Consider the following 21,851-nt stretch of genomic DNA (forward strand, 5'->3'; position numbering starts at 1 on the left):
TCTTTGAATTTTAGCTAACTATGTTAACTATTTGTCTTTGAATTTTAGCTAAGTTAACCATTTATCTTAGAATTTTTGCTAACTATGTTAACCATTTATGTTAGGAGTTTAGCTTACTCTGTTTCTACCATTTATCCATTACTTTTAGCTAACTGTTTAGACCTCTCTGCTCACTTGTTAACTAGTTTTAGTTCACTCTACATGAACCTCTGGTTGGGAATCACTGACCTAGAACACCAACTGTCGTCCTGCCTGTATGCTCACAGATTTACCCAAATACATAAACTTCTGTCTGGGTCAAAGTGCCTCTGCTTGCTGTAGGGCTGCAGATGCTTTAGTCTGATCTTTGCCTCCCCATCTTTCCCCCTCTCGTCCCATCCTTCATCCTCTGCCCTCCAGGCGGGGCTTTTGAAGTGAGGCAGCACTCATTCTTCACAGAGGTGAACTGGAACAGCCTGCTCAGACAGAAGGCAGAGTTCATTCCTCACCTAGAGTCCGAGGAAGACACCAGTTATTTTGACAGTAAGTCTACTGCACGGACCACAGATCCCTTTGAGCTTATTCATTAAACCAACCACAGGGTTTTCTGAATCATCACCATCTTTGCCACGGCACCCTCAACACAGGGTAATTTGGGGTAGTTTTTTTTTTAGCCTGAACCCTATTTTCCCATGTTTTTGTGTCTAACTGACTGATGGGAACAAAAATCAGCAAGACCACAAAAAATAAGCTGCAATGTAACGTGAATGGGCAGTTGCGCATGGTGTTTTAAGCCCCTAACCTCATCTTCCAGGCAGCGCTGCATGGAAGGCACTGGGGTTAGGCAAGGGTTAGGGTTAGGTGCCTTGAAGTCAACGGTTGCAGCGCTGCCTTGAAGTCGACGTTGGGGGCTTAAAACCCCATCGAGCGCTGTTCACCTTCAATTTCTAAATTACAATTACTAAAAGTGCTGTTTTTGCCACTGGCTGACTTGACAGGCTCAGCTTATTGCCATTATTAGTATCTGACAACATTATAAAAATGGATCCCTACAGAGATAGACCTTTTTGTTAAAGAGTAAGATTATTTTTGTTTAACCAGAAACTGCCCCGAAATCACCGTCAACAAACTCACCAGACTATCAGAAGCTGTCTTGGTTCGTATTTCTACTGTTCCATCAATCACCACTCTGGTGTGGTTGAAATAAACCCTTAATTCCAGTCCCTCCAGAAAAACGCAATTATGCGATCGCATAATTCAATGCATAATCAGCCAAAGTCTGCATATTTACGCGGGGGCCGCATTTTTTCAAATACGCAATTTTGCCGCATAAATTGCCGATTTCTGCACAAAATATGCGGGGCTTGCATGACTTCATAATCCCCGCATTTTCGTTGCAAAAAAGTCACATATATCTTAGCAGAAAATTTAAAAATGTTGCGTTTACTTCACACAAGAGCAGCCATTTTCCCCTGTTGCCATGGGAACGTTATGAAGTGACGTAATTACGCGACGTGAACATCATCGAAAAGCTGAAAACCCCGCGATGAAGCCACGATGAAACCACAGTTTTTGCAAGTTCCCGCAATTTCATCGCATAAAATTGCATAAATATCCCGCATATTCCATCATTTTTTAAGAAAACGTGCCGCATAATCAAGGATTTTTGCCCGCAACAATCACAAAAAAACTGCATTTTTCTGGAAGGACTGTAATTCACCCATTTACATGTCGAAATAGTTAGTTTGGAAATAGTGATTCTGAGCTGTTTCTGGTTAACATTCGTGTTGTCTTCCTGTCGACCTGCAACTTTTAGTTTCTCTGGGTCCAAATTTAAAATAAAATAAAAAATGTCAACGTTTAGGTTGTCTTTTTCAACACTTTTTCGTGACTTTTTTTTGTCACTTTTTCCGATTTCTTTGTCGATTTCTTTCTGTGCTTTTGACGTTTTTGTTGGATTCTTTTGACATTCTTTCCCCTTTTTTCAACGTTCTTTTATAAAAAAAAAAAAATGTAAATGCTTTAAAATTGAATAAAAATAACATTCAATGAAAGTACTGAACCGATCATTTATTTTACTTATGAAGAGTAATGGTTGTAGGGAACCATCCATGTTATTTTTTATTTTTATTTTTTGACAATTTGCTCGAAAGAAACCCAAATTTATGATATAGAATTTTTTTTGAAATGGGTCAAATTTGACTCGATGACAACAGGAGGGTAAAACAGAAATTGACGGTCAACAGTTCTGTAGGGTTACATTGCAGCTCAGTTCACGGCTGACAGTTACAGCGTTCTCGCTCATTACCAGTGGTGGAATGTAACAAAGTACAAATACTTTGTTACTGTACTTAAGTACATTTTTCACGTATCTGTATTTACTTAAGTAGAATCAATAGTGCATACTTTTGACTTTTACTTTGTTACATTTTGCAGCAATTATCTATACTTTCTACTGAACTACATTTCTACAACGTATAAATCATTATCCAAGTACTTTTACTTTTAATACTTAAAGTACATTTAAAATCAGGTCCTTTTTATTTTCTACTTAAGTAGGGTTGTCATTACTTCTACTTTTACTAAAGTAAATATGTCTCTGGTTATTTGTACTTTTACTTAAGTACTGAGATTCAATACTTCCTCCACCACTGCTCATTACTGGACCAATTTCACTTAGACACCAATACATGGGAAACGACAGTTCAGGTTGAAAAAACACAAAATTACTCTCATTAAGTCTTCCATTTTACCACGATAACTACTGTAAATGTAGAATAGTTCACAGCTGTTCATATAGGTAACCCTCTCAGTAGACAGTGGTTGCTTTTGTCTCATATGAGCCAATGTCAGAAGCCAAAAATTTAACTACGATAAGTGAGATCAGTAGACAGCAGCACAGATTCACTGACTATTTACCCATTGTAAAGCTATGATAACGTGTTACCTTTGCTCAACAGCCCGATCGGACCGCTACCATCACGTGCAGTCATACGATGAGGAGGATACCAACGACGACGAGCCTGTGGAGTTACATCGCTTCTCATCTTGCTCCCCTCGCTTCAGCAAGGTCAGACCGGACGCTCACATTCAAACTCGCCTCCTGCTTCTCTTTTTGTCTACGTAGAGAACGTTTGAAGCGTTTTAAGTGGCCATATTATGCTAATTTTCATGTTCATAATTGTAATTTGAGGTTGTACCAGAATAGGTTAACATGGTTTAATTTTCAGAAAACATCATATTTTTGTTGTACTGCACATTGCTGCAGCTCCTCTTTTCACCCTGTGTTCAGGTCTCTGTTTTAGCTACAGAGTGAGACCTCTCACTGCTGTAACATCTTTGTTGGCAGTCGCACATGCTCAGTAGCTAGGTAAGATCACATGATCAGTAGCTAGGTAAGATCACATGCTCGGTAGCTAGGTAAGATCACATGCTCGGTAGCTAGGTAAGATCACATGCTCGGTAGCTAGGTAAGATCACATGATCAGTAGCTAGGTAAGATCACATGCTCAGTAGCTAGGTAAGATCACATGCTCAGTAGCTAGTAGCTAGGTAAGATCACATGCTCGGTAGCTAGGTAAGATCACATGCTCAGTAGCTAGGTAAGGATTACATAAGCTAGCTAGCTGTTTCTGCAACTTTGGCCTGTACAAGGCAGGATTAGCTGGGAGACTTCTTCTAAACGAGGGCACACTTCCAACTTTGTGTGGAATACCTGCAGAACAGGGACATGGAAGTAGTTCTATACAATTTATTTTGTAGATTATGGTGAATTCGTGTGTGTTGTAGCACTGTTTTGCCATTGAGAACGAGCTAGCATGCTAACGGTTAGCCCCCTAGGCCCCTCGTCTCGGCTAGTGACGTAGAAAGTCGTGCAGATTTTGACCAGCTCACCCGGAGACTGAAGGCAGGACACATTCAGAAACCGTATCTCACTTTAAACAGCATGGATGTTTTTTTTTCAAAGTTTGTATGTGTGTGGAAGCACCAGAGACACAAAATAACTCCCCAAATCCCAGAAAAAGTGATTTTTTCATAATATGGGCACTTTAAAATGGCAACCAGTCAACATAACAACACTGAAGCTATGTTTGATGAACCGTTCCCTCATTCTCTCACTTACTATTCCCTTTATATTATTTATTAAATAATGAACTATATAGGGAACGACCAAACAAGATTTCGGACACTCACTGAAAATATCGTTGCGTCAGTAGAATCGCCGGTTATTTGTGTGACGGAGGCGGGCGCGCCCAGCATCATGTACACCAACAGAAACAAAAATACTTCTAATACATCCCTGAAACAAACCGAGCACTCAGGAGGATATTAAAGGTTGTATATTATATGTTGCATGTTATTTCATTTCCACTGTTTAGAAACGAAAACCCGCTCCATTTTTCCTTTTCAGTTTTTGTGGGTGCAGCTGCTTCTTAAAACACGTCCGCGTTGCATCGTGGTATACGGGAGTAAAATGTAAGGTACATCGTATCAGAGACGGTTTAGGATCTTTGATCGTATGTACGCTCAAATTAGCTGTGCATTGTGGGTATTTTATAGTGGACTATTTAGTGAATGAAATTAACAGCGGTGAATTTGAACACCACTACAAAATGGAGAACACACTATATAGTGCATTATTTCCAAGATAGGGAACAGTTTCAATCACAGCTAATGTTGACTGCGTTTGTCGTGTGGCCCTGCAGGTGTACAGCAGTATGGAGCATCTGTCCCAGCTGGAACATAAAACCCCTGGCGTGACTCTACGGGAGCACAAGGGCCCCAGGGAGGATCGAGTGGCCAAGAGAGAAAGCCTGGGTAGCGTCACCCTCAGGGACAAGAGCTGGAGGACTGGATCGCCCGAGATGTGAGTGCAGCCAACAAACAACAGCGAAGAATTAACTGTCAAATAAAGTTGCAATAGGTCTGGTTTGTTAAAGAGATAGCTAAAGGTTAACTTCGGTATTTTTCGTCATTCTGGACTCTATTTTCCCATATTTTTGTGTCTAAGTGACTAATTGGAACAACATTGTTATAAATTGGTTCCAGTATTGAGCAAGACCACTGCAGCTGACAGCTGTGACACAGGCTGTAAGCATTTGGGCATCGTCAATTTCCGTCCACTAAAAGTTCTGTTTTTGCCGCTGACAGGCTCAGATTATTATTCTAAGCGTCTGACAACATTTTGGAAAGGATCCCTACAGGGATAGACCTTTTTGTTAATGTGTAAGATCCTTTTAGTTTAACCAGAAACAGCCAGAAAATCGCCATCACCAAACTCACCAGACTCCATTTAAATAATCAGTATTTTTAGCGTGTATAGAGCCAGCATATTTCATATGTAAATGAGTGAATTAAGGGTTTGCTTTAAAAAACAAGAGTGGTGATCATTGGAACAGTGAAAAGCTGAACCAAAACGGCTTTTAATAGTTTTATTTTGTTTCTGTCCACTTTGAATGAAGTGTGTTTTACAAAGATAAAAGTCCTGATTATTTACATGGAGTCTGGTGGGTTTGGTGATGGTGATTTCGGGGCTGTTTCATGTTAAACTAAAAGGATCTTACTCTTTAACTAAAAGGTCTATCTCTGTAGGGATCCTTTCATAATGTTGTCAGACACTTAGAATAATAATCTGAGTCTGTCAGCGGCAAAAACTGAACTTTTACGTGGACGGAAATTGAAGGTGCACAATTGCCCATTAACGTTACATTGCAGCTTGTTTCGTCTCTGCCAACTGCCGCGGTCTATTTTAATACTGAACCAATTTCAAAGATCGTTGATCCCAACAGTCACTTGGACACATAAATAGGGAAAATTGGGTCCAGGCTGAAAAATACCGAAGTTACCCTTAAACCCAACAACCCAATAAAACACATGCTTTTTTCCCTTGTCCAAATAGATCTCTTGTCAATCTAGTCAGATCGTTTTCATGTGTTTGATATGAGATACAGAGATTCATCGAGAATAACTTTATACCAAAGTACAACTGCGTTTCTTTTCTCAGGAAGCGCTTTTCCTGCTCTGAGTCCTCCTTCACCGAGAGCGACTACAGCCCGCCGTCCGGGGCTCGAAGACGCTTCTCCGCCCTCATGGATACACACCGCCTGGCCTCCCCGCTGGAAGTCGACTCTGAGCTGCCGGTCCCCAGCAGGCAGCCTCCAGTGAAGGCCAGAGGGACTTCCCTGGAAGGAGCCATGGGGGGCATCACCTCTCAAGGCGACCTGAGAGCTCTCCTTAAAGATAGCAACGGGCACGCAGCTGGAGGTAAGAAGGGACGAGGCAGCACGACGTCACTGAACATATTCAATCAATCAAACAACCAGACTTTATACACAAAGCGATAAGTAGGGGTGGGAATCACCAGAGGCCTCACAATACGATATAATTTCGTGTATCGCTATTCAGCCGAAAAACAAAACATGCAAGAATTAAATCCCCCTTTTTATACCATGGATATAGAGCCACTCGGCCAGGCATGCCACAACACTTATATGAACTTCAATATCCAATGGAAAATAATCTCGAAATGAAATAGCACAACGTGGTGTCAACATAAAGCACAGTGCTTTCAAGCCGGAGAGCGGAGTTCACTTCGCAGCAAAAACAAAATACTTTCACCCAGGAAATGTTCGTTCCTCTGGAATGTTTTAATCCAAACCACGATCTTTTTTGTAAATTTAACGAGTAGTTTTGGTACCTGAACTTAACCGTCATCTGGCGGTGCCTGTAGCCGGCTCGCAGTCACCTGTTTGGTGGCCAAACAACTGCCGCTGGTAGCCAGCGTCCCGGAGCTCTGTAGCGGCTAAATACAACCAGCAACTGCTGCTCGGATTTTATCATTCTATCGCTCCATAGACTGTTCACGTTACAGCACTTTACTTAGTTTAAAATACTTCTATTTTAGGTATATAATTAATATATGGTCTAGGCTATTTGTGAAGTAGATGATCACTTTTAGGGGGTGGATAAAAATAGTTGAGCAGAGGCAGGGATATATTACGACGGAGCATTAGGGCCACATCAAGGGGAAAAAAATTAAGGAGGAAGATTTTTTATTTTGCATTTCAAGAATAAAGTCGGAATGGCGAGAATAAAGTTGAACTACCATTTCGAGAATAATGTCGAAATGTCAAGATTAAAGTTGAAATGACGAGAATAAATTCAACTCCTTTATCACTTAATCACATTAGAGCGACTGTCCGCCATGCCAGCTGCCATGTAGGCAACATCATAGATATGGGTTACGTCCGTGGAGTGCCAAGCTCGCCTGAGCTCCACTCCATCAGGATCAAACAAATCCATTGTCTTATTGTGTCTTGTGATACAACATATGCGTAGGTGTAACCATGGATACCCTCACATCTGTCCATTAAAAAGCTATTTCAGTTTGCAGGAATACGGCCACCTCTTCCAAGTTTGTGTGGTTTCTCCTTCTGAACAGACACAGAAAGAAAGAAAGAATTTCCTTGTTATTAAAATCAAATCTGAAGTATAAGTTCACAACTTCATATAGGCCTTCACAATGTATTTTGTAGAAGACTATAGGTAAAGCTATAATAGTTTGGTTTATTCTCAAAAGTCCGACTTGATTCTTGAAATATCAAGTTTTTTCTCGACATGTCAACTTTATTCTCGAAATGCAAAATAAATACAAAATCTTCCTCCTTCATTTTTTTTTTTCCCTTGATGTGGCCCTAATGCTCCGTTGTAATATATAGACCAGAAAGGGGGAAATGCCACGCACCCCCCTGTCAAATCACACCCTGCATAGATATATATATATATAAGTGATGCACCGATGTGAAAATTGTGGCCGATACCGATAACAGATATTAATTTTGCTGTTATGGTCGATACCGTTATTTACCGATGTCGATATCTCTGTATAGAAAACTAATTTTTATGATAATCAAATAAAGTATTACTAGTATTACTATTACTGTCACTAGTACTATTTTCTAAAACGCATTTTTTTTTTTTTTACTTTTGTGATTTATTTTCCAAAATGACTGATATTGGGCACCTTTACCTGTGTGCAAAATATGACTGTCATCAGATTTTCAGAAGAAAAAATTGATATAATTATATATAATTTGACATGGAACCGATACCGATTTGTTAAAAAAATGACCATATCGGCCGATATTATATCGGCGGCCGATATATCGTGCACCACTAATATATATATATAAATAAAGCCAGACTAAAAAGTTAGGTTTTTATTTTCCTTTATCAACATTTTGTGACCCTAAAGCTGTATTTTGATCACAATTCATAACAAGAGCATTCATGTCCCGGTTGGGTTTCATGCCACAGACAAGTTTTTGAGACCTGCTGATGTGCCGCTGCCTCTACCAGGCAGTGCTGCTGGTCCCCAGGGGCCCCGCGGGGCCACCACTGACCTGGTGCTGCGGAGGGTTCGCCACCAGCAGCTCTCAGCTGAAGGAGAGAAACGTAACTCACGGCCGGGAACCAAAGTTATCAAATCTGCATCTGCTACAGCTTTGTCCGTCATCATTCCTGCAGGTAAATGCACTGGTTATATGACATAAGCAAATGGACTGTATTAAACGTATTTAAGCTACATCTACACTGCTACGTTTTCATTTTCGAAGCAGCGTTTTGAGACAACAAAAAACACTGGGCACTATTGGATTGCATATTATACATTTACTATACAAGTGTAAAGAAAAAGAAAAAAAATCACATTATTCTTAAATAAAGACCAGATATATATACAGTGCTGCTCATAAGTATTCATACCCATGCTAAAGTTGACTAAAAAGAGGAATAAAAAAAATCATCTTTTGGAAATTGATCTTAATGCCTTAATTAAAAAAATGAGGAAAATCCAACCTTTAAGGACACCAATTTTTTTGTGAATGAATAATGTATCGTAAATAAATAAATGTTCTTCCTTAAAATACAGGGGGCATAAGTCAGTACACCCCTATGTTAAATTCCCATAGAGGCAGGCACACTTTTATTTTGAAAGGCCAGTTATTTCATGGATCCAGGATACTATGCATCCTGATAAAGTTCCCTTGGCCTTTGGAATTAAAATAGTCCCACGTCATGGTTTTATTTCAGTTAGCCTAATAGCTGGTTTGATTTGCATTGATATGGATCTTATTTCAGTTAGCTATTAGGCTAACTGAAATAAAACCAGGCCAACTGGTGTCCTTAAAAGGCTCATATTTTTAATTAAGGCATTAAGATCAATTTCCAAAAGATGATTTTTTTATTCCTCTGTTTAGTCAACTTTAGCATGGGTATGAATACTTATGAGCAGCACTGTATATATATATATATTTGAGACAAAAAACAATCTCCGTCTACACAAGAGTTTTAGCTCCAGTAGCAGAACTTATCTCCGTCCGTATTAACACGTCTGACTGACAACACGTATCACATGACCATTTACACACACTGGGCATGTGTGTGTCGGTGTAAACAGGAAGCAGATTGTCTGACGTTACTCTGCGGTTGAAAATCATGGATGTAGAAGTTGAAAATACAGAAAATACTTTGGAGAAAGAACAACAACGGTGAAAAGTAAGAGCAGGGATTTATTATCTTGGAGCAACGACGAGGTGGAACTGTTACTGAAAGGTCTGTAAGATACCTAACTGATAAGACTGACGGACATGTGTCCTCTTTTTCAAAGGTCTTCGTTTGTGTCTGTCCAGACTACAAAGCAACCTTGGAGTTTTTAAACCGAAACGGGGGCAGCAGAGTTTCCAAATGTCTCCGTTTTAGGGGCTCGGAAACGCCGGAGTAGTGTGGACGCGAGGCGTAAACGTAGCAAAACATATTAGTTTTTTAAACCAAAACGCAGTATTGGAAATGTAGCCTTAGCAATACATCCTGTAATGTAACCTGAACTCCATCCCTCTCTCCTTAGTGGAGCAACATGTTGCTTCCCCGCTAGCGAGCCCCATGTCTCCTCGCTCCGTCTCGTCCAACCCTTCCTCCCGGGACTCTTCGCCCAGCAGAGACTACTCGCCCATGGTCAACGTCCTGCATTCTCCAATCACCATCCACCGCTCGGGCAAGAAGTACGGCTTCACTCTCCGAGCCATCAGAGTCTACATGGGAGACAGTGATGTTTACAGCGTACATCACATTATCTGGGTGAGAGAGCGGAGCGGATAATAAACTTTCTTTCCATAGCAAATTATACATACAATCCAAAGTCCAAGTGCTTTACATCAAATGGTATAATACATTTGAAACATGGAGAGTAATAAACAAATGAAAAGGTGCCAACATAAAAAGGTCTTATGAAATGCTGCTTTTTGGATGCTTTTATATAGACCTTAGTGGTCCTCTAATACTGTATCTGAAGTCTTTTATATAGACCTTAGTGGTCCCCTAATACTGTATCTGAAGTCTCTTTTATATAGACCTTAGTGGTCCCCTAATACTGTCTGAGTCCTTTATGACCTAGGGTCCCTACGTTCTCTTTTATATAGACCTTAGTGGTCCCCTAATACTGTATCTGAAGTCTCTTTATATAGACCTTAGTGGTCCCCTAATACTGTATCTGAAGTCTCTTTCCCTAAATTCAGCCTTGGTGCAGAATTACAGCCACTAGAGCCAGTCCCACAATGAGCTTTCCTGAGGATGTGCCATTTCTGTGTCTGTAGCTTTAAATGCTATTGAGGAGGAGGGGGGGGGGGGGGGCAAGGTGGAGGGTGGGGGTGTGGTCTTGACCAACTGCCACTTTGCTTGTTTTCAAGCCATGATGTCTCTCTCTCTCTCATGGGCGGGCCAAATTCTCTGGGTGGGCAAAGCAGAGAAAGGGGAGGTAACCTTTCCCCTTATGACGTCATAAAGGGCAGATTCCATCTGAGCTTTCATTTTCTCAAAGTCAGAGCAGGATACCCAGGGCTCGGTTTACACCTATCACCATTTCTAGCCACTGGGGGACCATAGGCAGGCTGGGGGAACTCATATTAATGTTAAAAAACCTCATAAAATGAAATTTTCATGCCATGGGAACTTTAAAATCCAACAAAAACAGGGTCAAATAGTAAGTAATATACTAAAAGCATGTCTACATACAAGGCCCAGTTTAGGTACAAATAAATGTCTTTTGTTGTTATTGCAGCATGTGGAGGATGGAGGCCCCGCCCAGGAGGCTGGACTTAGTGCTGGTGACCTCATCACTCATGTAAACGGGGAGTCAGTCCATGGTCTGGTCCATACAGAGGTGGTGGAACTGATCCTAAAGGTGACAACTACCTTCCTACAAAACTTACTGTATATACATTTTAAAATATTACTGTTGTATTTTTCAACCTGGACCCTATTTTCCCATGTTTTTTGTGTGAAATTGGTCCAGTGTTAAGCAAGACCGCTGCAACAAGCTGCAATGTAACGTTAAAGGGCAATTGCGCACCTTCAATTTCCGTCCACTAAAAGTTCTGTTTTTGCAGCTGACAGGCTCAGATTATTATTCTAAGTGTCTGACAACATTATGGAAAGGATCCCTACAGAGAGAGACCTTTTAGTTAAAGAGTAAGATCCTTTTAGTTTAACATCAGACAGCCCCGAAAACACAATCACCAACCCCACCAGACTCCATGTAAATAATCACTACTTTTATCATCATAAAACACACTTCATTCAAAGTCGACAGAAACTAAATAAAACTATCATAAGCCGTCTTGGTTCATCTTTCCACTGTTCCAACAATCACCACTCTGGTTTGGTTGAAATAAACCCTTAATTCACCTATTTACATGTGGAAATATGCTGGCTCTATACACGCTAAAAGTACTGATTATTTACATGGAGTCTGGTGGAAATATGCTGGCTCTATACACGCTAAAAGTACTGATTATTTACATGGAGTCTGGTGGAAATATGCTGGCTCTATACACGCTAAAAGTACTGATTATTTACATGGAGTCTGGTGGAGATATGCTGGCTCTATACACGCTAAAAGTACTGATTATTTACATGGAGTCTGGTGGAGTTTGGAGATGGTGAATTCGGGGCTGTTTCATGTTAAACTAAAAGGATCTTACTCTTTAACAAAAAGGTCTATCTCTGTAGGGATCCTTTCATAATGTTGTCAGACACTTAGAATAATAATCTGAGTCTGTCAGCAGCAAAAACAGAACTTTTAGTGGACGGAAACTAACAGTGAACATTTGTCCTGTAGGGTTACATTACAGCTCGGTTCACAGCTGATGGTTACAGCATTCTCGCTCAATACTGGACCAATTTCAAAGATTTATGTTCACATTGGTCACTTAGACACCAATGCATGGGACAATAGGGTCCAGGTTGAAAAATACCATAATTACTCTTAAATATTTTTATGATTGAGATGGTTCAGATTAATTTTGCTTCTTAAATGTGATTCATATAGATATGTATATACTGTATATATATATATATATATATATATATATGTGTGTGTGTATACTCTACAGAGTGGAAACAAGGTGACAGTTACAACTACTCCATTCGAGAACACGTCTATAAAAGTGGGTCCTGCCCGCAAGTCCAGCTATAAATCCAAGATGGCGCGACGCAGCAAGAGGACAGGAGCCAAGGAGGGACAAGAGTGCGTTACTGCAAAATAGATGAATCTTTCATGTTTAAGTTTTTGTGCCTTTTATTCTCCTCGCCATATTATTATTTGTTTGTATTTTCAGGAAGAAGCGCAGCTCCCTGTTCAGGAAAATCACCAAGCAGTCCAACCTGCTCCACACCAGTCGGAGCCTCTCCTCTTTAAATCGCTCTCTTTCCTCTGGAGACAGTCTCCCAGGCTCGCCCACCCACAGCCTCTCAGCCCGCTCGCCCACTCAGACGTACCGCTCCACTCTCGCTGAATCACCTTACCTGGGTTAGTGTGGAACGCCTACAACACAAGTGTCTGATTTGACTTTCCGACAGGCCTGAAAACAATCACTACAGATAATATATTTTGACAAAGGGGTGTATTAAAGGAGAAACCCGGCGCAAAATGTACCTAGGGGTTAATAACACATGATTACTGAGTCGACCGGTCTCTGGGATATGTTTTCATGCTAATCCAATGTGACCAGTTTTAGCGTAAACCGCTAATTAGCTTATAACGCTAGTCGTCGGGACAGAGGGTAAAGTAAAAAGAAATCTCTATTTCTACACCACTAACAAGACTCAAAATAGCACCACACTTCAACAGTAGCATAATGAGGGTCCCTATATGTAAACCCAAGCATTGAGAACTTTGTAAGTGTACAGACAGTTTATTAAAAAGATAGATTATAAAGACAGTACCGTTCACGTATACAAGCAGGCGCCATCTTGTGCTTGAGCTATGTTACTGGTTACTGGTTGCGCGGCGTTCGACTGATCGTGACTCGGGACAAAGTTCTCAATGCTTGGGTTTACATATAGGGACCCTCATTATGCTACCGTTGAAGTGTGGTGATATTTTGAGCCTTGTTAGTGGTGTAGAAATAGAGATTTCTTTTTACTTTCCTCGTAAAGAGAACGGTTGACTCAGTAATCATGTGTTATGTGTTATTATTCATTTTGCACCAGATTTCTCCTTTAAAGGCTCTGATATCGTCTGTGTATATTTCTGACCACTAGTAGTGGTGTGTGGACCAAAAAATTTTTACAAATGGGCCCACATTATGTTTGTTTGTGAGCATGTGGGTGCACTTCACATCCTGCTGTTGGTTTTAAGCTATTCTGCTGATCAACAGTTGGTGGCAGTGATGCATTTCCACAGGATAGTGTCTATATAGCGGCCAAACAGTGGAATTACATCTTCTGTGTCCGTCACGTGATGCCCTCTGGCCCAGAAAGACTTTTTCCTACAGACTTACATGGCGAAAGAGACGTCTGTAAATCAGTGGATACACTTTTTCGAGCGTCACAACAAGCAAAATGACTTGTTTCACTATCAGAATTTGATCTAACCGGTCCGATAACATTTGGAAAGTCTGAAAGAGTTGCACGATTAAATCATTCATAAAGTTAACCATTCAAGTTAGCAGAGCGCCAAACAGGAAGTAGCCGGTGCGGCCGACCCAGGTCTCTAGTGAGCCACTGAGCAACTCTCAAAGGAATGAAGGGGGCTCTGACTCGAACACTGTATCCAGTAAAAGTCTTTTTAGGAAGTTGCAATTTCACTGTCAGTTTGCAGCTATACCAACTGGGCTTCCTGGTCCATTACTTGGTTCTTGGAAGATTATAAATATTCTAAATGTATAAGAAACAAACACTTTAGCAAACTTTACTGTGAAAATTCAGTCAGAACAGAAATTCATTGTTGACTTATTATAATTGAACGTTATTTCCTCTTCTCTCCTCAGGCGCCTCCTCCCAGACTAGCTCCCCAGCATCCAGCACCCCGAACTCCCCAGCAGCCTCTCACCACATGAGGCCCAGCTCCCTGCACGGCCTCTCTCCCAAACTCCACCGCCAGTACCGCTCTGCGCGCTGCAAGTCTGCCGGCAACATCCCTCTATCCCCCCTGGCTCACACCCCGTCCCCGACCACCTCCTCTCCCCCGCCTCTCAGTGGCCACACGGTGGGGAGCTCCAACACCACGCAGACGTTCCCCGCCAAGCTGCACTCCTCGCCTCCCGTCGCCCGCCCACGACCCAAAAGTGCCGAGCCGCCCCGGTCTCCCCTGCTGCAGCGGGTGCAGTCGGCGGAGAAGCTCGGCACGCCGATTCTGCCTTCCTCCTCTTCGTCCTCGTCGTCGCCCTCTCCTCTGACGGGCGGGGTGTCGCTACGGAAGCACAGCCTGGAGGTGGCGCACGGGGACTACAGGAGAGATTCCTTCCACTGTGAGCACAGTCTGCAGAGTCTGCTAGAGATGGAAGGAGAGAACGGACCCGCTCCTCCATCTCCTTCATCCTCTTCCTCCCCCTCTCCTCCCATGGGAGGGGAGATCGGAAGCCTGAAGCCTGCCAGGAGGATGGGAAGGCAGGAGTCGCCCCTCAGCCGGGACACTCTGCTCCCGCCAAGAGAGAAAGATACCCAGACGGCAGCGTCCGAGCTCACCAGAGCGCAAACTGCCAGCACGGCTGCTAAAGCTGAGTCCAAGAGCAACGCTGTTGACACGAGCAAAACTAAACCCACCGCTGAGGTTCTAAAAAATAACGTAAGTGTCGCTGAAGTGAAGTCGAGTCCGGCGCTGGTTTCATCCGCTACAGAAGCCAAGCCCAGCCCAGGGGACAAACCTCAAAAAGGAAGTGATTCAAGTTCGGAGGCAACAACTGTCTCCAAGCATAGTGAGAAAACCTCTACATTAAAGGGCCCGCAACAACAAGACAGTAAGCAGCAGAGTGTACAGACAGAGAGTGGACCTGCAACTAAAGCTCACGAGAAGACTGAGGAGAAAGTGAAAGGCGCTACAGAGAAAGGAAACGTGCAGAGAGCATCATCTGCAGAGCAGCCCAAGCCACGTAAAGGCACAGAGACCGGAGAGAAAGGATCCATCGGTGGCAGCGTTAAAGCAACCGAGACTCCCAAAGTCAAAGGACCTGCTCCGCCGATTCCCACCGAGGTTCAACCCTACGCTGCAGCTCACGGACCCGCTGCTGCCAGATCCAAAATGGAGAAGGTATCAAGCAGTTACCGCGGGGCCAAGGAGGAGAGAGCACACCTAGAAGTCCTGGAAGAGAATCCCATGTCGCCCTCGTCTAACGCAGCCTCGCCGTGCGCCAGCAAGTCTCGCCCAATGTCTCCGGGGGATAAAGCCAGCTTTGTCACCCAGCTCACGAGCGTAGCCAAAACAGTGCTCGGGCCTATGAAAGGGGGGCTACAAGAGGGGGCCAAGGCAAAAGACACGTCCAAGTCGAGTGAGGAGAAGAGAGGAAACACAGCAGGAAAGCCCGAGGCTTCGTCTGGGGGCGGCCGCCGGGGGGCTCCGACAGAACCCTCAGCAGCGAGCGGTGCCCCCGCCCTGTCTGATAAAGGAAACATTCGGAGCTCCAAGCATCACTCGTGATAAGAGAGCTTCAGGAAAGAGTCGGACTCTCCCATGTAATGCCTTTTACTGTAGCATCACACTGACATATCACGAATCAACATGACTTTGAATGGAGAGGAGACCTAAACGCCTGACCACATGACACCAAATAGATGACGTGTGACATGTAGCAACAGTGACTACGTTTACATGCACATAATATTCTAGTTTTTGCCCTTATTGCGAAAAAGACAATATTCAGACTAAGCTTTTTACATGATCTAATGAAAGTAAATATTCCACTAATACTCCCGTTTAAATACCCTGGAAATCCAGAGTTCTCGCGAGAGCACAATTGTAATTAGCTCAGCGAGTCACTCTGGTATTCAGTAATGATGCTCATTAACTATGCCCTTGTAGCCGAGCTGCACCAATCACATCGGTGTATCTGATATAGGCGGGCCAGAGGCCAGCTAAACAGATGACGACCGCGCTGCGACGTGGAAGTCCGGAATCAGTCAGTAAACATTGGTCGTAGTGTTATCCAATTGTGTGCAGTGATATTTTCAAATGCATGCTTGGTGCCCCCCCTCGAGTTGGGCCATTGTCATTACTCATAGCCAGACCCTTAATCTTTCAGATTTGGGTCTGGATTTCCAGGCTACCATTTAAATGCCGCCATGAAAAAAAAAAGTTTTCCAGCAGTAGTTGACTTGTTGGACCGTGTGAACACAGCGTCCCTCTTTCATTCCTTGAACCAGCTTCTTAAAAAGGTCGGCGTAGCGATGTGTGTGCATATCCAAGTCTTTCATAATGTTTAACCCTCTGAGGAGGAAAGACGCACCGGCGAATCCAAGCGATGTTTGACAACAGTCGTATTCAAAAAGCGATATTACAAAATTTCATTTTAGACAATTATTTATCATTTTATTCATATTTTACGCTACTTTTGTGAACCCAAGACTTTTGTAAATTCATTTCAAGCACCAAAACAACTGAGTGTGGGTTTGTTTTTACAAGAGATTTGAGAATTGAGAATTATCTCCTTACACATTGCTCTGGAACAAATTTAGGCCTCACTTTACAGAAAGCTGAGCTTGTTCTGAACATTTTGATATGAAAGACACGTGGATCAGGTTATATATAAATACCTTTTAAAAAGAGAATTCAAAAAGCTGTGTAAAAATGCCCTTAGAGGCTTAAAAGTAGCTGTGTTTCTCCCTCCGACCAGAAATGTGATCTTCTCTTTTGGTCATGCATCTCTACCTGCAGCCCTGCAAACTGTTGGCTGGTTGGTTTGTGTACAGTAACCATAGCAACGCACAGAGCTACAAGAGGGGGCCGTAAACAGGCAAGAAACCATAAACTGTTGCAAACTGCAGTAAAAACACTAATTGCGACGCAGATTCTGAATGCGTTTTATACATGTCGAAAGAATGCTTCTAAAACCTGAATAATACCGGAATATCCCACATCTTAATCCTCCTGTTGTCCTCGGGTCAAGTCTGACCCCTTTTCAAAGGTTTCTATATGAGAAATTTAGGTTTCAAAATAACATGGATGGTTCCATGCAATGCTCTTCGCAAGTACAATTCAAATGTTTAAAAAACGTCAAAAGCCAATGAAAGTAGAGTGCAGATCGGGCCGCATTTTTCTGTCCGAGCCCGACCTGAGCCTGACAACAGTTAAAATCTCATTTTTTTCTCATACTAATGACACATGTACGTGTGTTTGTGTGGAAAGCTTTTATGAAGCAGCTGTAGGAAGGCATTCAGAAATGTCAACAGATGAGGTCATCAGCTCACACGGGGCAACAAGCTCACGTTAACACAGGCGCACACCTACATAATAAGCTGTTTTAAATTTAAATCAATCAATCAATCAATCAAACTTTATTTATATAGCACTTTACAGCAACCTGCAGGTATCCAAAGTGCTTAACATCGAAACCAAGAATAAAAACACATATCATACAATATAAAGAAAGAACATGTAAAATCAGAAATAGTTACAGAGAAACAGAAGAATGAAATCGTCACACCACTGCTACGTATTAAAAGCCAGACTAAACAGATGCGTTTTAAGTTTGGACCTAAAAAGAGCTCCATCTGTAATAGTGCGGATATCAGGGGGTAACTTGTTCCAGAGTCTTGGAGCAGCAACTGCAAAAGCCTGGTCACCCCACCGTTTATATCTAGACCTTGGCACTTCTAAAAGTCGCTGGTTTGAAGACCGCAATGACCGGTTGTGCTCCCGCAAAGTTAAAATTTCGGACAAATACTCCGGGGCCAGACCATTTAAGGCCTTGAAAGCAAACAATAAAATCTTAAAATCGATTCTAAAACGCACAGGGAGCCAATGAAGGGTGTAGAGAACAGGAGTGATATGTGCACGTCTAGATGTGTTTGTTAAAAAGCGAGCAGCTGCATTTTGCACAAGTTGAAGACGTGCGATGGAGGTCTGATTCAGACCAACGTAAAGAGCATTACAATAATCCAACCTAGAACTAATAAAGGCATGAATTGCCTTTTCTAGATCGTGCCTGTTGAGGAAAGGCTTAACTTTAGCCAGGTTCAATGTTCAATGCCTTATCGCACTGATGTGACCGAGCCCGACCCCAACATCATTTCTAAATATCTGTCCCAACCCGGCCCGGCCCGTCGGGTCCCGTCGGGTCCCGTCGGGTCCCGTCGTGCTCTGTTCGGGTATCCATCCTCTAGTTGAAAGCCTCGAAAGCAGAAAAAAGCGTCAAACAAGGTGATAAACAGCATGAAACAGCATCAAAAACATGACAAATCTTGAAAAAGGCACGGAAAAATGTGTCGAAAAACGTGAAAAAGGGATAATTTTCAGTTTTGACCCGGGAGGACAACACAAGGGTTGATCAGAAAACGCTAAATTCGGAAAAAGGCCTTATTCTGAATATCCAAACTGAATATGCTGTTTGCATGACCTGTATCTAATTCAGAATGTTGTCATATTCGGAATAATAGTGGAATATTGGTGTGCATGTAAACGTACTCATTAAGAAACAAAGATGCATCAGCCATGTTGGAAAATGTGCGCACATGGTATTATAATGTAGGCCCATGTACAGTATGTTCAATGTGTTGAATATATGAAGAAAACAAAATGCATGTCTGACACTGTACATGGAAAATGAAAGAAAAAATGAAAAAACAAACAAAGCAGACCTTAAGGTGGTGAACACTGTGAACAACTTTTCAACAGGCAAACTGTAAACTATGTTTAAACAAGCAGGTAGGGATGTAACGATACACTTCACTCATGATTTGATTCACGGTTTGTAAGTTCACGATATGATTTTCTCAGGATTTCTCTAACCGAATGAGCTGCAGACAAATGACTGAAAAATATTCCTTTATTTCTATGAACTGCACAAAACAACAGGTGTGTCCTCTTATCAAAAGGGACACTGGAATTATATTTCATTTTTTTTGTTATTAGATTTCTAAAACAAATTCCACATCAAAATAACTAAATAAATAGAAATAAATCCTTTCAAATGAATAAAGTAAGAAGACGTAGTGACATCTGAAGTCCAACAAGTGAAATCTAAAGTAGATTACGCCCTAGGAGGACGTCATTTTGGTTTTATCTCTACCGGTTGTAATCTTCACACATTTCTATCCATTTTGAACGGATTCACGATGCATCGTTACATCCCTACCAGCAGGATTCTGTTATGAATGGGCATTACTCACATTATCAGCTCCAGTGCCATCATTTAGTTCAGTGGAAATTGTAAAAGAGTTCCAGCTTGTATTGTGTAGTGGAGAATACGTTAAACTCCAACTGGAAACTGGACCAAGATACCAACATGTTTGGTGAATCAGCCGGTGTGCTTGGGATCTGTTTAAGGGCTGAATTTGAGTGGAATTAAGAGAGTTACTGTAGATTAAGATGAACATGCACAGGGACACTATGCAATGTGCTAATTATTGCCACATTTTTATTTTTGGTGTCCCCAATTACTAAGTTTACATTGTGCTCCAGACAAGAAGAGAAGACAAAGGAAAAAGGGTTGCAATAAGCCAAACGTTGTCTCCATTGAGCGTAGTGAAATGTGCAATTTATATATTTTAGGCTGTAAAGTGAATACACTAGTGTGTTTGGTCAGGAGACAAAGTGCGTAAAGAACCATACTGAAATAGGAGAGTGTAGGCTAGAAATGCTCTTTCACTCAGGCTACATCTACACTACTACATTTTGGTTTAAAAATGAATATTTTTTGGTACGTTTACGCCTCGCGTCTAGCCTGACAAGCCAGACCCACATCCAGATGTTGGGTCTGGGAACTCACCGTTGGCAGGGCTCAATCTGAGGGGCGGGATAAACGGTTGTCTTTCAAATTCCCTCTGCACGCAATAGGATAGCTCTACAACCACTTAAGTCATTTTTTAAGAATGACTTAAGTGCCGTTCTTTGTTCTTTTCTCAAAGAAAAGCTGAACTCCAAGTCTTCCAGAGTCGCGGCCAAAGCCGATTCCAAAGACCGCTGTTCACCAGCAGCAGCAGCCATGTTCTTTGTTTTCAAGTAGCGGGGAATTCACGCGGAACCGTCGCAACTCTGCCGTCATTATGTTAAGCCCCGCCCACCGACTATATACACGATGTGATTGGCCTGACTAGAGTTTGGTTTTCCATTTGCTGCCGCTAGGGTGCGTCTAGGTTTCTAAGCTACCTCGCATCCACACTACTCCGGCGTTTCCGAGCCCCTAAAACGGAGACATTTGGAAACTCTGCTGCTCCAGTTTTGGTTTGAAAAATCCGAGGTTGCTTTGTAGTCTGGACGGACACAAACAGAGATATTTGGAAACATGACTCACATCAGTCAGTCTTAAGGCTGTGACACATTAACCCAATAATCGGCCGTCTCACAGTCTGACGAGGTCGGTGACTCGAGTCTGTTCGGTGTGTTCCGTGCCGTCGTCCGTCCGAGGGGCCGTCGTCCTTCATTTGGGCTGATTTGACATGTGTAATCGGCGGGAGCAGTCAGACTCCAATGACCCACCTGATTGGTGGAGAGCTAACCAGGAAATGGGGAGCGGGATGAGCGTGACTAGAGTCTCTCAAAATCTGACGAAGATCTTTTAAACTGACCTTTGTTGATCAGAAATGAAGACAGATTCAGCAGCTGCACGGCCTATTTCTCTCTTCAAATGTTTTCAGAAACACGTTTCGGTGAACTATTTTAGTCCAACATGAGATCGTATTCTGAACAAGCCGCCATGACAGTCTGGCTTTGAAATTCCGGAGAAACCAGACCCACGTGACGCATTCGTCCAATCAGCTGCCGGTTTTCATTTTTGGGCGACAATACAGATTAGCGCCGCCTGCTGTTATGGAGACGTATTACGTCTGGTCACTTCGGTGTTCTGAGGAACTTTTTGGACCAACTCGAGGAGACTGATCAGTCACACTGGCTTTACTGCTGACGGTCGGCCGTCTGGTTGGTGTGTCTGCAGCTTCATCAGTTAGGTATCTTACAGACCTTCAGTAACAGTTCCACCTCGTCGTTGCTCCAAGATAATAAATCCCCGCTCTTACTTTTCACCGTTGTTGTTCTTTCTCCAAAGTATTTTCTGTATTTTCAACTTCTACATCCATGATTTTCAACCGCAGAGTAACGTCAGACAATCTGCTTCCTGTTTACACCGTGAATGCTCATGTACAGGGCTTTAAATGAACTTCTTTTGATTACCAGCCAACATGGCTAGTAGATTTTTAAAGTTACCAGCCAATTAGACTTTTCCCTAGCCACATGTTTGTTTTTGTTTTTTCCCTAACTAACTTTACTTTAATCTCAGCTCCTCTGGTTTGTTTCCCGCCGTTCTGTTCGTCTTCTCTGTTTCAGCGTAGCTCGTAATAGATACCTCACGCTCACACGTCACAACATACTGCTCATGGAAAATGTAGGA

General features: G+C 42.4%; 1 protein-coding gene and 2 long non-coding RNA genes across 7 annotated transcripts in view; 2 read left to right on the forward strand and 1 right to left on the reverse strand.

Moving 5' to 3' along the window:
* LOC116065484 (microtubule-associated serine/threonine-protein kinase 1-like) overlaps positions 1–16,287 on the forward strand; it is a 92,952-nt gene extending 76,665 nt beyond the window's left edge. For 2 of the 5 annotated variants that reach the window (XM_031321031.2, XM_031321032.2), the window contains exons 18-27: positions 400–522; positions 2,940–3,049; positions 4,686–4,846; positions 5,984–6,243; positions 8,296–8,505; positions 9,884–10,113; positions 11,093–11,215; positions 12,426–12,559; positions 12,651–12,841; positions 14,304–16,287. In XM_031321031.2, the coding sequence (XP_031176891.1) occupies positions 400–522; positions 2,940–3,049; positions 4,686–4,846; positions 5,984–6,243; positions 8,296–8,505; positions 9,884–10,113; positions 11,093–11,215; positions 12,426–12,559; positions 12,651–12,841; positions 14,304–15,949 (3,188 nt within the window). In that variant the 3' untranslated portion in view covers positions 15,950–16,287. The remainder of the gene's footprint in view (positions 1–399; positions 523–2,939; positions 3,050–4,685; positions 4,847–5,983; positions 6,244–8,295; positions 8,506–9,883; positions 10,114–11,092; positions 11,216–12,425; positions 12,560–12,650; positions 12,842–14,303) is intronic. The other 3 variants (XM_031321033.2, XM_031321034.2, XM_031321035.2) reach the window with 3 other exon arrangements.
* Positions 9,306–21,851, reverse strand: part of LOC116065488 — a 51,294-nt gene continuing 38,748 nt past the window's right edge. The window contains exon 2 of the long non-coding RNA XR_004108737.2: positions 9,306–9,633. This is a non-coding gene — a long non-coding RNA (uncharacterized LOC116065488). The remainder of the gene's footprint in view (positions 9,634–21,851) is intronic.
* Positions 21,341–21,851, forward strand: part of LOC116065489 — a 2,207-nt gene continuing 1,696 nt past the window's right edge. Inside the window, exon 1 of the long non-coding RNA XR_004108738.2 lies at positions 21,341–21,851. This exon is cut by the window's right edge and continues 514 nt beyond it. This is a non-coding gene — a long non-coding RNA (uncharacterized LOC116065489).

The sequence above is a fragment of the Sander lucioperca genome, chromosome 21 (genome assembly GCF_008315115.2).
Source record: "Sander lucioperca isolate FBNREF2018 chromosome 21, SLUC_FBN_1.2, whole genome shotgun sequence".
Taxonomy (NCBI): domain Eukaryota; kingdom Metazoa; phylum Chordata; class Actinopteri; order Perciformes; family Percidae; genus Sander; species Sander lucioperca.